The sequence below is a fragment of the Rattus norvegicus genome, chromosome 5, assembly GCF_021556685.1.
Source record: "Rattus norvegicus strain SHRSP/BbbUtx chromosome 5, alternate assembly SHRSP_T2T, whole genome shotgun sequence".
Classification (NCBI taxonomy): Eukaryota; Metazoa; Chordata; class Mammalia; order Rodentia; family Muridae; genus Rattus; species Rattus norvegicus.
The window spans coordinates 145,540,453-145,553,072 of NC_141538.1; the positions used below are offsets into that span (position 1 = coordinate 145,540,453).

At 46.7% G+C, this 12,620-nt stretch overlaps 1 protein-coding gene across 5 annotated transcripts in view; it reads left to right on the forward strand.

The window, feature by feature from the left end:
• The window catches only part of Dlgap3 (DLG associated protein 3), a 70,718-nt gene that overhangs the window by 41,909 nt on the left and 16,189 nt on the right, over nucleotides 1–12,620 (forward strand). For all 5 annotated transcript variants that reach the window (XM_087660592.1, NM_001301876.3, NM_173138.6 and 2 more), the window contains 3 exon segments: nucleotides 2,170–2,383; nucleotides 2,550–2,863; nucleotides 3,143–3,228. In XM_087660592.1, the coding sequence (XP_087516718.1) occupies nucleotides 2,170–2,383; nucleotides 2,550–2,863; nucleotides 3,143–3,228 (614 nt within the window).

Genomic DNA, 12,620 nt, shown 5'->3' on the forward strand with positions numbered 1-12,620 from the left:
TGTCGGGACCAAGTCATCTCTTGGCCAGTTCTATTGGGAGATGACAGCTGCTTTCTCTCTCTCTATTCCCTCTGTCTGCTTTGGATGGAGTTCATTCAGAGCATACCTGTGGGTAGAATTTTAAGGGCTTGGTACCCCCGCAAGAGAGAGGCCTCTCATGCTGAGTGGTCTTGTCAACATGATCCAAGACGCTCTCCCTGCTCATAGGCGTCTCCAATGTTTATTGAACGTCTACTATGTCCCTCATGCTTTATGCACGGGAGAGGGCTGGAGTTTGCAGGGCATTGGGATTTAAGAGATTCCTTTCATCTTGGAGGCCCCAACAACTCAAGCCAAGAACACCCTTGACCAGGGTTAGATCAGCTCCCCAGTGCTCCAGCAGAACTCTTTGGGCTGGATAGTTTCAGCAGAGCCTCTCAAGGCCAGGAAGAACAGTTCGTTGAGCTCCTGCATTTTAGGAGCTACCCTGGCACCATGCTGTTCTTAATGCCCTGGAGAGAACTGAGCCAGGTACTGCAATCCCAGGAGAGCCACGGCTGGGAACTTCCATCCTCCAGGATGGAGGATCTGCAGAGTCTTTGGACGTCTGCATACTGGCAACCAAGTTGCTTTGGGAAAAGCCACAGGAAGTCCAAAAGACACAGACACAGTCCTGTGCCATTCCTTGGGTCTGCACAAGAGCCACCGAATATCTTTAGCAGTTTTGGTTCTAAGTAGCAAAGCAGAGAGGAACAACGGTACCTCAAGGGCAGGTGCCACAAGTTCCTCAGAGACTCTGAGGACCGGCCAACTTTAAAGGCGACCCAAGACATAAGCTGCTGCAATCCAGTTTTCCTGCCCACCAGACGGGCATCCTTGGACATTTTATCTGCTTCCATGAGCCTGACAGATGGGCTGGCGATGCCTGCTGCAGTTGAGCAGTCTAGTGAGATCCCATACAACCAAGGAGGCTGAGTCAGGGAAACACTGAGCTGTGTTCTACTTAGGGACTCTTTCAGGTTTGTCACGACAGACCTCTTTCCAGAGAGAGGGAGGTCACAAAATGCACTTGCTGTTGTAGTGGCCCTGGAATGTTTTTGAGAACCTCAGCCAGGACTTGGTCCAGTGGCATCAGCCCGGGGCTTGCCCTTGGGCTCAGTGGTGACAGTGGTGTAGTCCTCATGAGCACCTGGCCTGTGTTTACCAGGTAGGCCCTGGGATATTCACATGCCATGGCGGGTTCACACTGTGCCGGTCTCTGCTCCGAAGGCCTTGCATATCTATTTCAATCCTCTCGGCAGCCCTAACCTAGCGCCCTTAGCACTCCCATGGGACAGGTGAGCAAACCGAAGCCCCCAGATATTTACACACCCCAGGCCACACTCTAAGAAAATGGTGGCTCTCGAGTCCAAGCGAGTCTACACTATGACTCATGAAGGAAGTTCCATGGTTTGGCTGAGTGGAAGCTTGAGGTCAAGTTCAAATCCATGGAGAGTGACGCTTGGGCTTTGTACCCGTGATGTGCCTGTGACATATTCATGATGGTGGGAACAGGGCAGTGACCAGCAGGTTAAATGAGAGCCTAGTTAGGTGTGTATAGCAGGGAGTGGCTTGGGGCACTTTGGGACACTTTGCACCATTACCTGACATTGTCTACCTGCCCCTTGCCAAAGCTCTTTCTAGCATTGCCTTTTATCAGTTTCTAGCCAAGCATGGTGGTGATGAGCACCTGTGATCCCATCCACTAGGGAGACTGAGGCAGGAGGAGTGCTCTGAGTTCTGCTGCCCACCAGGGTGACAATGAGCTTGGTCTTAGAAAAAAAAATAAACAAAACCAAAATAATGTCATAACAAAAAGCGTTCACTCCTGCAGTCCCACAGTCTGCTCTCCACCAGAAGCTGGCCCAGGAGGGTGGATGTTAGTTCCTGGTTCCCTCTGCCAGGGTCAAGTGAGAGAAATATGAGGCATGGGACTAGGTGGAGGTCTAGAGTCTAGCTAGCGTACAGCATCCCTGAAGGGAGGTGTAGGTTGGTGTTTGTAGGTCTAGGGGTTAGAATGGACCACAGTAGCCCCAAGGGTCGCACAGGGTCGGGGCTACTGTAGACCTAGGTGCTCTCCAAAGCGAAGCTCCTAGTTGATCCTATCCTATCTCAGCATCTCAATAAAGGGCCTCCTGGTTCCCTCCTCAGCTAAGCGAAGAGTTTAACCAGCAGCTGGAGGCCGTGTGCGGGTCCGTGTTTGGGGAGCTTGAGTCCCAGGCCGTGGACGCCCTGGACCTGCCCGGCTGTTTCCGCATGCGGAGCCACAGCTACCTCCGGGCCATCCAGGCCGGCTGCTCTCAAGACGACGACTGCCTACCCCTCCTTGCTGCCCCTGCCTCTGTCTCAGGGAGGCCCGGCTCCTGTGAGTTTGCCCTCTGTTTGTCCCTGACCTCCAGTTACTCCCACAGCTTCTCTCTCTGGGTAGGATTAGGCGGGAGGAATGGTCCTTGGCCACAGGGTCCTGTGTTACCACGTGGGTGTGGCTGTGTGTGGGATGATGGGCGACCCTCTGCATCCCCCGTCTGCAGCCTTCAACTTCAGAAAGGCCCCGCCCCCTATCCCGCCGGGAAGCCAGGCCCCACCCCGCATCTCCATCACCGCCCAGAGCAGCACCGACTCTGCCCACGAGAGCTTCACTGCAGCAGAGGGCCCGGCCCGGCGCTGCAGCTCCGCGGACGGACTGGACGGCCCCACCATGGGCGCACGCACCCTCGAGTTGGCACCGGTGCCACCCCGGGCCAGCCCCAAGCCCCCCACACTCATCATCAAGACCATTCCTGGCCGGGAGGAGCTGCGGAGCCTGGCGCGACAGCGGAAGTGGCGGCCGTCCATTGGGGTGCAGGTATGGTTGGCAGTAATAGCTATCCAGGGCTCTGGCTCTGTGTCGTTGAGAATAGATGGAAGGAAATCACAAGGGACGTCTGCATACACAGACCTTAACAAACCATAAGTAGACCCATCTTGCTCATCGATAGATAAGGCTGCCTGTAAACATCGTCCTTCTCTGGTCTCATTTGTTTGGGACTTGCTTGGTACCAGCCACTTCTGGCCGTTTAGTCCTATGTGGACCATGTGTTTCTTTGGCTAGCGACTGCCACTGACACCTCCACCCTGCCACCAGGTGGAGACAATCTCAGACTCGGACACCGAGAACAGGAGCCGAAGAGAGTTCCACTCCATTGGCGTTCAGGTGGAAGAGGACAAGAGGTAGGTCACAGTGTGCGTGGGTCTCTCTCGGGTGTTGTTGGGGTTTGAGAATGAAAGGAAGCCGGGACTTTGTAAAGTTTGTTGGCCTACTCTTCTTGCACATGCTATTTGCCTAGAAGTGAGAGTACACCTCTGTGTGGTGCGTGCGTGCGTGCGTGCTGTAGGTATCAATGCTGGAGAGTTTCAGGAGTTGTTCTTCTGCAATGATTTTATGAGGCATTTGCAGCAAGAGCTTCTACCCTCTGTGCCATCTCACCAGCCCACCTCGTTTTCTTGACACAAGGGTTGTACTCACCAATTAGGTGAGACAGGCTAGCCACCAAGTCCTAGGAATCCTCCTGCCTCTGCCTTCCCAGTGCTGGGATTACAAGGACACGGCATCATACTTGGCTTTTTTATGTGGGTTCTGGGGATAAAAACCTAGGTCTGGGTGCTCGTGTGAGAAATGCTTTTCCACTGAGCTCTCTCCCCATCCCTTTCTGCTGAGGAGGAGTCAGGGTAGATACGTGTTGTACACCGATGTTGCCACGGTAGCTGTCAAGTCTCCATTGAGGGCTTGAAATCCTGCCAACCCAGCCGATCAGAGAGGCTGCAGGAGAGATGCGGTGGTCAGGGGAAGGAAGAGGGCTGCAGGGGATGGGCGTGGGTGGGTTATAGGTTGGTGCTGAGCAGGCCTCCGGCAATTGTCCTTTAGCAGGAGATAACAGGATTCTGCCAGTCCCTTGTTACATCCCGTGGTGTACAAGAATATGAGCTCAAAAGAAACAAACAAACAGGAAGATTGCCTCTCCTGGGTCCCTGGCAGTTATAACACTCCTCCTCACTTGGCTCGCACAGGCATTTAACCAGTGGGGGGTACCTATTATGTGCCTGAATTGGTGGTGAATCAGAAATACTAGAATTGCCAGCAGCCACTGTTCTGGCATTAGGTGGCCTCCGAAACATTGCCTCCTTAATTTCCAGGTGAAGAATTAACATCGTGAGCTCCAGAGGGAGTCCTGGAAAGTGTCCTCTCTGCTTTGGGGGGAACCTGTAGGGAGACACTTCCTCTAATGACCAGGTGGCAGTGCCACTGTGGCCCTACATGTCCTCTGGGCTGCAATGACACCAGGCTGGCAGGCTGGAGTATTGTGGCTGGGAACCTTCTTGGCACTGGCTCTGAGGGCTTCATGATAATGGGAGACATTAAGGCAGTATCCACGGCAGGCAGGAAACTGGAGCCTGGGTAGCAGTTCTTCATCGCTGTTCCCAGGCACCATTACAAGGCTTTCCGATCCTCCCAGGGTTATCCCAGTTTCTGAGACTCCCCTAAAGCGGCTTCGTTGGGTGCCTGGTCAAGTCTCGAGGTTCTCACTGTTTCTGTCCTCACCTAGGACTTTAGCTCCACGAAGAACTGTGTGCTTCTGAGATGTTGGGGTGGCAAAACCAGCCCTGTTGCCTATTGTATTCCTGCAGCTACTGTCCTCCAAACCCTTAACATGCCATAAAAATGATAGAGCGGTGGTGCCGCGTGGCAAAGTCCATCAGAACATGGAATCCCCCAGAGTGGTAACAGTGACGGATGGAGACAGTTCTGTGGTCCACATTCTTTCCTGACTTCCTTTAAAACCAACCCACAAATCTTCACTGGTTCTCTGGAAGGCCTTTTGACTCCTCATCCAGATAGGTCCATCCTGGAGGGTGGCCCTCCATTCCTCCTATCAAGCCAGAAACCTGCAGTGGTGCAGCAGGCCTTTGATGCGTGCTCAGCCCTTCACTGATGATGTCATTCAGCAGATAATTACTGAGCCTTGGAACGTGACAGCTCCCGGGCTGTGTATTGAATGCCCTGGGGAACTGTCAAAGACATGAATTTTGCCCCATAGAACTTACAGGCTAGAGGGGAGTCAAGACAGTAAATTAACCATGATTAAAACCAGGATTCTATGTAACAGTATAACGCAGGAGCTACAAAAGAAAAGGGGACAAAGTGAGCTTAGAGTAGCAGGTGAGGAGCCCACTGGGCTGATGATGGGGGCGAGCATTTTGGGGAGATGGAATAGCATACGGGGAGGTGGAAAGACTTGGGCATGTGTTGGGATCGGGGGGGAAGGTCAGTGTGGAGGGGGTGGGCAGAGAGTTGGATAATGCCTGGGCCAGGCTGTACAGGGCACAGGCTAAAAGAACTGGGCTCTAATTATAGGTAATGAGTAGCTATTGAAAGGTTAAAGGAATGGCCCGACACACTTTAATTTATGTTTACAAAAGAGCATTAGCTACTGATTTGCTTTCTTCCTTCCTTTCTCTCTTTCTTGAAGATAAGGTCTCGTCCCTAGCTGGCCTAGAACTCACTTGTGTAGCCGAGGCTAACCCTGAGCCTCCGATCCCCCTGCCTTCAGTTCCCAAATGCTGGAATTGTTGAGCATCCCACCACATCAGGACCAGCATTAAATGGAGAATGAGTCTGAGGAAGAAAGAGAAGAAATGAAGTTCACCAGGGTGACTTTCATGATGCAGAAGGATGGTGGTGGGTGGTGGGCGTTGTTTTGAACTCTGGTGGCTATTCCAACAGACCTTCCTCCTGTGGTGTTTAGAACTGGCCAGGAATAGTGTTTGTGAGCTGTTAAGTTCTGGATATTTCTTTTGTATTCAGCAGTCTTGCTGGTCCTTCATCGAGCCTCAGGTTACCTGATAATTGTGATTGATTCTTCTATACAGTTAATTTGTTGTTTTCAAATCAGGATATTTCTTTCAAATCCATATTTTTAAGTTTTAAGTTTCTTTACTGGGTGTGATGATGAATGTCTTTAACCCAAGCATTTGAGAAGCAGAGGTAATAAGCAGATTCCACCTTCGTTAGTTGGAGGCCAGCCTAACATACATAGTAAATTCCAGATCAGGTAGGGATACAAAGTAAAACATTGCTTAAGTGTTTTTTCTTATGACAATGTGTCAGGTGGGACTTCAGCTCCCTGTTGAGTGGTGGCGGGCTCATCCCATTCCTAATTTATTTGTGCATGAGTATGTGGCAGTCATAGGATAACTTGCATGATCTGGTTCTCTCCTTCCATGATGTAGGTCCCAAAGATCAAACGTCAGACTTAACAAATGAGCCTTTACCTGCTGAGCCATCTCACTGGGCCCAAGATGCACTTACATTTTATTTAATATGTATGGGTGCTTTGATTGTACCACACCATGTGTACCCAAGATCCCTAGACGCCAGAAGGTGTCCGATCCCTAGAACTGTAGTTACAAATGGTTGTAAGCTGCCATCTGGGAGCTGAGAATCAAACCTGGGTCCTCTGGAAGAACAGCCAGTGCTCGTAACCACTGAACCATCTCTCCAGCCCCCAAGATAGACTTCTAAATTTGTTACAAGTGTCAGTGGGTACCATTTTTGTTGTATTTAGGAATTCTCTCCTAGTCCTACTCTTCTTCTATGTGCAATGTGATGTAAGAGATGAACAAATTTTCCATGTTGCTCTGGTCTTTCAAACGTGGGATAATCTCAGCTTGATCCTACCGTGTGCTTAGATGAAATCTGGCCTTATGGGGTGTCAGTAGTGTCATAAACAAGTGTATTTCTTGCTTTAAAAAAGCTAGTCTTGACATAGGTGACGTAGTGTCAGGACTCCTAGGCTCCCTCTTACTTCCTGATCTTCCACTTTCTTGAATGACTTCAGAGCCCAAAAAAAGTGTAGTTCAAAAATTATATTTACTGAGTCTGTATCTTAGCAGTTGGGAAGAAGGTGGAAAGAGGAGGATACTGTTCTCTTTTATAAAAGAAATTACAGCACCTTCACTTAGATCATATTTACTGTAACCATATCACATGGGAGAATCTAGCTGCAAGAGAAGCTGTGAAGTATAGTCTAACCCATGAAGCACACGGCTAACAATCAGGGCTTTTTCTGTCTAAAGACAAAACCAAAAACGGATATATGGAGCCCTCAGTCTTGGCTATATTTTTTTTATATATAATTAGATCTTTGACTATTTACTCCTTGAAGATTTCTACATACATGTTCATAAGTACTATTGGCCCATAATTTTTTTTTTTTGAGCTGGGGACCAAACCCAGGGCCTTGTGCTTGCTAGGCACGTACTCTACCACTAAGCTAAATCCCCAACCCCTGGCCCATAATTTTTAAAAATACTATCTCATGTAGTGCAGGTTGGCCTTGAACTCTGGTCCTGCTTCTGTCTCTCAAGTGCTAGGATCACAGGTGTGTGCCAACATGCTTGCACCATACTTTTGTTTCAGTTGTTATTCAGTTTAGAAATCAAGCTCACGCTAGACTTCTAACATGAGTTTGATAGATTTCTCCGTGTGTTCTTAGAAACAGTTTTATAAGCAGGGTGATCTTTTCCCTAAGGGTTACCAAAAGTTGCCATAAAACTTTCTAGTCTAGTGTCTTTTGGGGATCGAAGAAAAATTTAAATTATCTTTACTTATTTAGTGGTTATTAATCTAGTCTGGTTTTATTTTTTTCTTCTTCTTCAGTCAGTATTTTTAAACCACTGTATAAAAATGGACAGTTTACAAAACTTTGGCACAAAATATCTTTTCTCATGCTGTTATGATGCTATAAATATTCGTTCTTTCTCTATGTTGTTTTTATTTATTTTTTGCATTCCTAATACCATGCTGTCTTACTGTTTCTATTGCTGTGAAGAAACACCATGATCAAGACAACTTATAAAGGAAGGCATTTAAATGTGGGCTTGCTTATAGTTTCAGAGGGTTAGTCTATGAGCATCATGGCAGTGAGCATGGCAGCGGGAAGGTAGGCCAGCCTGAATGGTGCTTGAGCAGTAGCTGAGAGCTTTATTTCTTGATTGGAAGGCAGCAGGAAGAGAGACAGTCAGACTCTGCCTAGTGTGGACTTTGGAAGCTCAAATCCCACCCCTGGTGACACACCTCCTTCAACAAGGCCACACCTCCTAATCCTTCTAAAACAGTTCCACTGACTGGGGACCAAGTACTCAAACATATGACCCTATTGGGGGTGGGGATTCTCATCTAAACCACCACACGTATTTATGCATGACCTCTCTTTCTTGATCAGCTTTGTAATTTTTTTTTTAGCTTTTTATTTTTTAACACTTAAACATGTTTTTAAGTATTCTTATTAGTTTTTGAACCTTGTCTTTTAGTATTGATGAGAAGTATCTCCTACTTCTTAATATGTGCTGAGAGGGAGGAAGGGAGACTCATGTAATTTCAGCTGCCAAGGATGACTTTGATCCCTCTGACCCCACCTCCCAAGTGTTGGGATTTCAGGCACATGTCACTATGCATGGCTTTTAATGTATGCTTTCACTGCTCTAAAATCCATCTAAACATATACTGTTATTGTTGGATCGTCTAAGTGCTTAAATTTAGTATCTTTTATTGCTCAGTTTTATATAGTTTATAACTTTCATCATTACTTTCCCTCCCTCCCTCCCTCTCTCCCTCTCTCTCTCCCTCGCTTTCTTGCTTTCTTTCCTTCTTCCCTCCCTCCTCCTCCTCTCCTTCCTCGTCCTCATTCTTAGTTATTGTTGTTTATTTTAATTTCTTTGAAACAGGGTTTCTCTGTGTAGCTCTGACTGTCCTAGTACTCACTCTGTAGACCAGGCTGACTTCGGAACTCAGAGAGATCCACCTGCCTCTGCTGCCTAAATCCCGAGATTAAAGGTGTGCACCACCACCCATAATTTCTATTTTAACTCGTGCATCATGTAGAGTAAGTCTGCTGTCTTTTTATTTTCTGAATGTATTTTTTAGAGGGAGGGAACATATATTCTCATTATTAATTTCTGAGTTTGCTACATGTGTCCATAGTATGTGTTCTGTCTGACTTTCATTCTTTAGATTGTTTCCTTTTAAATATTTAATTTTTAAGTTTTATCTTTTATGTATATGGGTGTACTGCCCACATGTATGTCTGCGCACCACATACCTGCATTGCCTGTGGAGGCCAGAAGAGGCCGTTTGAACCCAGGGGACTGGAGTTACAGATGGATATGACCTGCCTTGTGGGTGCTGGGAATTGAATCTGGGTCCTCTGGATGAGCAGCCAGTACTCTTCAGTGCTGAGACATCTCTCCAGCCCAGTTTTTTAGATTATTGAGACGGTGTTCTTCACGCATACATGCATATAGTAGATGTATCTTTTTGTATACATTAGATATCTTATACATGATTAGAGTTAAAAATTATAACTTCCAGGTGCTTATCTTCCGTTTTCTTGATACGTTTAATTCACAAGTTCAGGCAGAGAAGTGTGTAAAAATTTCTCCCGTACGCTAGGCCATCAGGAGTCAAGGCCAGACAGACCTGTGTGAGTTGGAGGCCAACTTGGTTTACATAGCTGGATCTAGACCATGCAGCTCCTACAGTGTGACCCTGTCTCAAAAACAAGGAAAGAAAAACAGATTCACACAAGTACTCCAAGAATTTGAAGCTAGCCTAGAAAAGATAGTGAGACCCCCTTGTTTTTTTTTTTTTTTGTTTTTTTTTTTTTTGTTTGTTTGTTTTTTTTTTTGTTTTTTTTTTTGCAATCAGCAAGAGGGTTTATTGGAAAACACAGGTACCTGCGGGCACACAGTCTCTTCGGAGGACTTGCGCGCCCAGCAGCTCCAGCATGGGGCTTTTATAGGGATTGGGGAAGCAGAAGCGGGCGTACAGAAGCAGATGCATAGTTACAGGGATTGGTGGATTCAAACGAGGCACATAGACATGTTCACATATGATTGGCTATTTCACATGATGAGGTAATAAGGTATAGCTACACACATTGGCAGGTTTGGGGCGTCCTGGATGTCGGGGGCTGGGGGCTTATCTCTTCCTGCCAGGTGGCCTGTGAGTCAGATCCGGTACTCCTGGTCTGTTCTGCATTCCTTTCCTTATCTTTATGGCTTGCCAGTCTTGCCTAGACAGTGTTTCCTGTGCTCCTTTATCTTTATGGCCTGCTAGTCCTGGCTGTAGGGCTTAGCCCTCGGTCTGTGACCTTTTGGGGTTTATTCTTTTAATTTTGTATCTGTGGCCTTTTGGGGTTTATTCTTTTAATTTTGTATCTCCAAACCTAGAATTCGTATAATTCTCCTTTCATTCCCTTCTCCTTCTACTAAATAATTCTAATCTTAGAATTTTGATATCAAGTCTTGTATTTGGCCTCCCCCGTTGTCCTAACTGACTGGTACTGTTGTCTCAGTCACACAGGGTCCAAAAACTAAAACCAAGAAAATTATTAATAATGGCCCAGCTGTAGCAGAGAGTAGGGTAGTCATCCAGGGAGACTGAGTGAACCAAGACTCAAACCAACCTTGTTAAGCGTCTCTATCTTTTTGTAGGAGTCAAGCCTATTAACTAGTTTCTTTAACATACATGGACCTATAATCAGGAGCAGAAGCAAAACTAAAAAGGGTCCCATAAGGGAAGATATCAGAGTAGTTATCCAAGGAGATCTACTAACCCAGCTCTCGAACCATTCCTGATGTGCTTCTCTGTCTTTCTGTCTTTTATCTAACCTTTCTCTAAATTTATTCATGGAGTCTTTAATCACTCCTGAATGGCAGTTCTGAATTCTCTATAAGCCTTGCATTGCAACAGCAGATGTCCTTGTGCTGCCCTTGCAGCACCTAGATAGCCTTAGCCCTAAGTAATTCTCAACTCCTTTTTTTTGTGTCTTACTAAGTCTTTAGCATCAGGATTCCAATCTGGACACTATCTGAATCTATACACCAAGGTCATGACTGTCTTTCAGAACTTCTAAACTCATACAGGTTGTGATCCCTGAGGCACAGTCCCAAGAAGTGTTAGGAGTACTAACATATGCAATGTTACATCATTTGCAATAGAAATCAAGCCTATTTCCACACCTATCCCGATGGAACAAGGGCAAACATGAAATTCTTGTTTCTAAAGCACACTCCTCAAGTGAGCATTATAGCAACCTCCCAGTCAGTTTCTGATGTATCCACTTATCTGATGTGTAAGTCTAGGGAGCTTTTTGAAGATCTGAGTGTCCCTCTAGGTCTCAGCTCTCAGCCCCAACAGCTAGTATGTGGCTGGTGAGGGCTGAGAATTGACGGCTGTCAGGGTGGTCAGTAGCACCAGGTACAGTCCTTTCCAGCGATGCTCGAGTGTCTGGGCTCAGTGTAGCTGCTTCCGACCTGGAACTGATGAGATGTCTCAGGGGTCTCTGGGGCATAGGCTGCTGTCAGCTGTGAGCAGATTTCTTTCTGTATCACCTGTAGGTCTTTTAGCCTGGCACACAAATCATTATTACTATGGCACTATGACATGTTGGTTCAGTAACATCATCTAATACAGTCAGGGGGGCTGAGGCCCCATAAAAGATCTCAAAGGGGGTAAGGCTGAATCTGGAAGGGGTATTTCTTGCTCTGAAGAGAGCAAGAAGGAAGGAGTGCCACCCAGTCTGTGCCAGTCTCCATGGTCAATTTGGTCAGGGTCTCTTTTAGAGTTCTATTTATTTACTCTACCTGTCCTGAACTTTGAGGTCTGTAAATACAATGTAATTTCCAATCGACCTCTAAATACTTGGCCACACCCTGGCTTACCTTGGCAACGAAAGTAGGGCCGTTGTCTGACCAGATTACCTTGGGCATTCCAGACCTGGGGAAGATTTCTTCCAGTATCTTCTTGATGATTGCAGAGGCTGTCTCTTGTTTGGTGAGGAAAGCTTCTATCTATTCCTGAAAAAGTATCTACAAGCACTAGGAGATACTTGTGATTATATTTTTTCTGGTTTTATCTCAATGAAGTTCACTTCGACTTTTCACTAAACTCTCTAGGTCTCTTTGCCCTGTTTGCTTGCTAAGCATTCACTTATTGTCATACCTTATACTTTCTACTGCCTCTCTGGCTAAAATCTTAAAGTCTATTACATACACTTAACTACTTGGACAAACTTTTTATCTCCTAAATGAGTCCATTTCTGTATTTGGCAAAGTGAGTCTTTTCTTTGTTCTCTGGGGAGTATAGCTTTCCCCTCAAGTGCGTCATTGTCTTTTTTTTTTTTTTTTTTTTTTTCGTTTAAGCAATTTGGGCCTTTTCTTCTGTTTTACATTCTAAGTGAGGCCATCCCTTAGTCCGATCCTAGTTCTCAGTGGCTGTCTCTTGCAGGCCTTCAACCAGGATAGGCTCCTGCATAGCCATTTCCCGAGCCACTTTATCTGCTTTGTTACTGCCCAATGCCACTGAATCTCTTCCCTCCTGATATCCTGAGCAATGAATAGTACTCACAGTTGTTGGCTTCACCAGGGTATCCAAGAGATGGCAAAGGCATCTGCGGCACTGATGTACTGGGGGGTTGAGGTTCAGCCATCCTAGATGACATTGTGTTGTCCACCATGGCAGCACCCACTTATCTCTGATCTTCATGAAGAGAACTGTTCCCGTC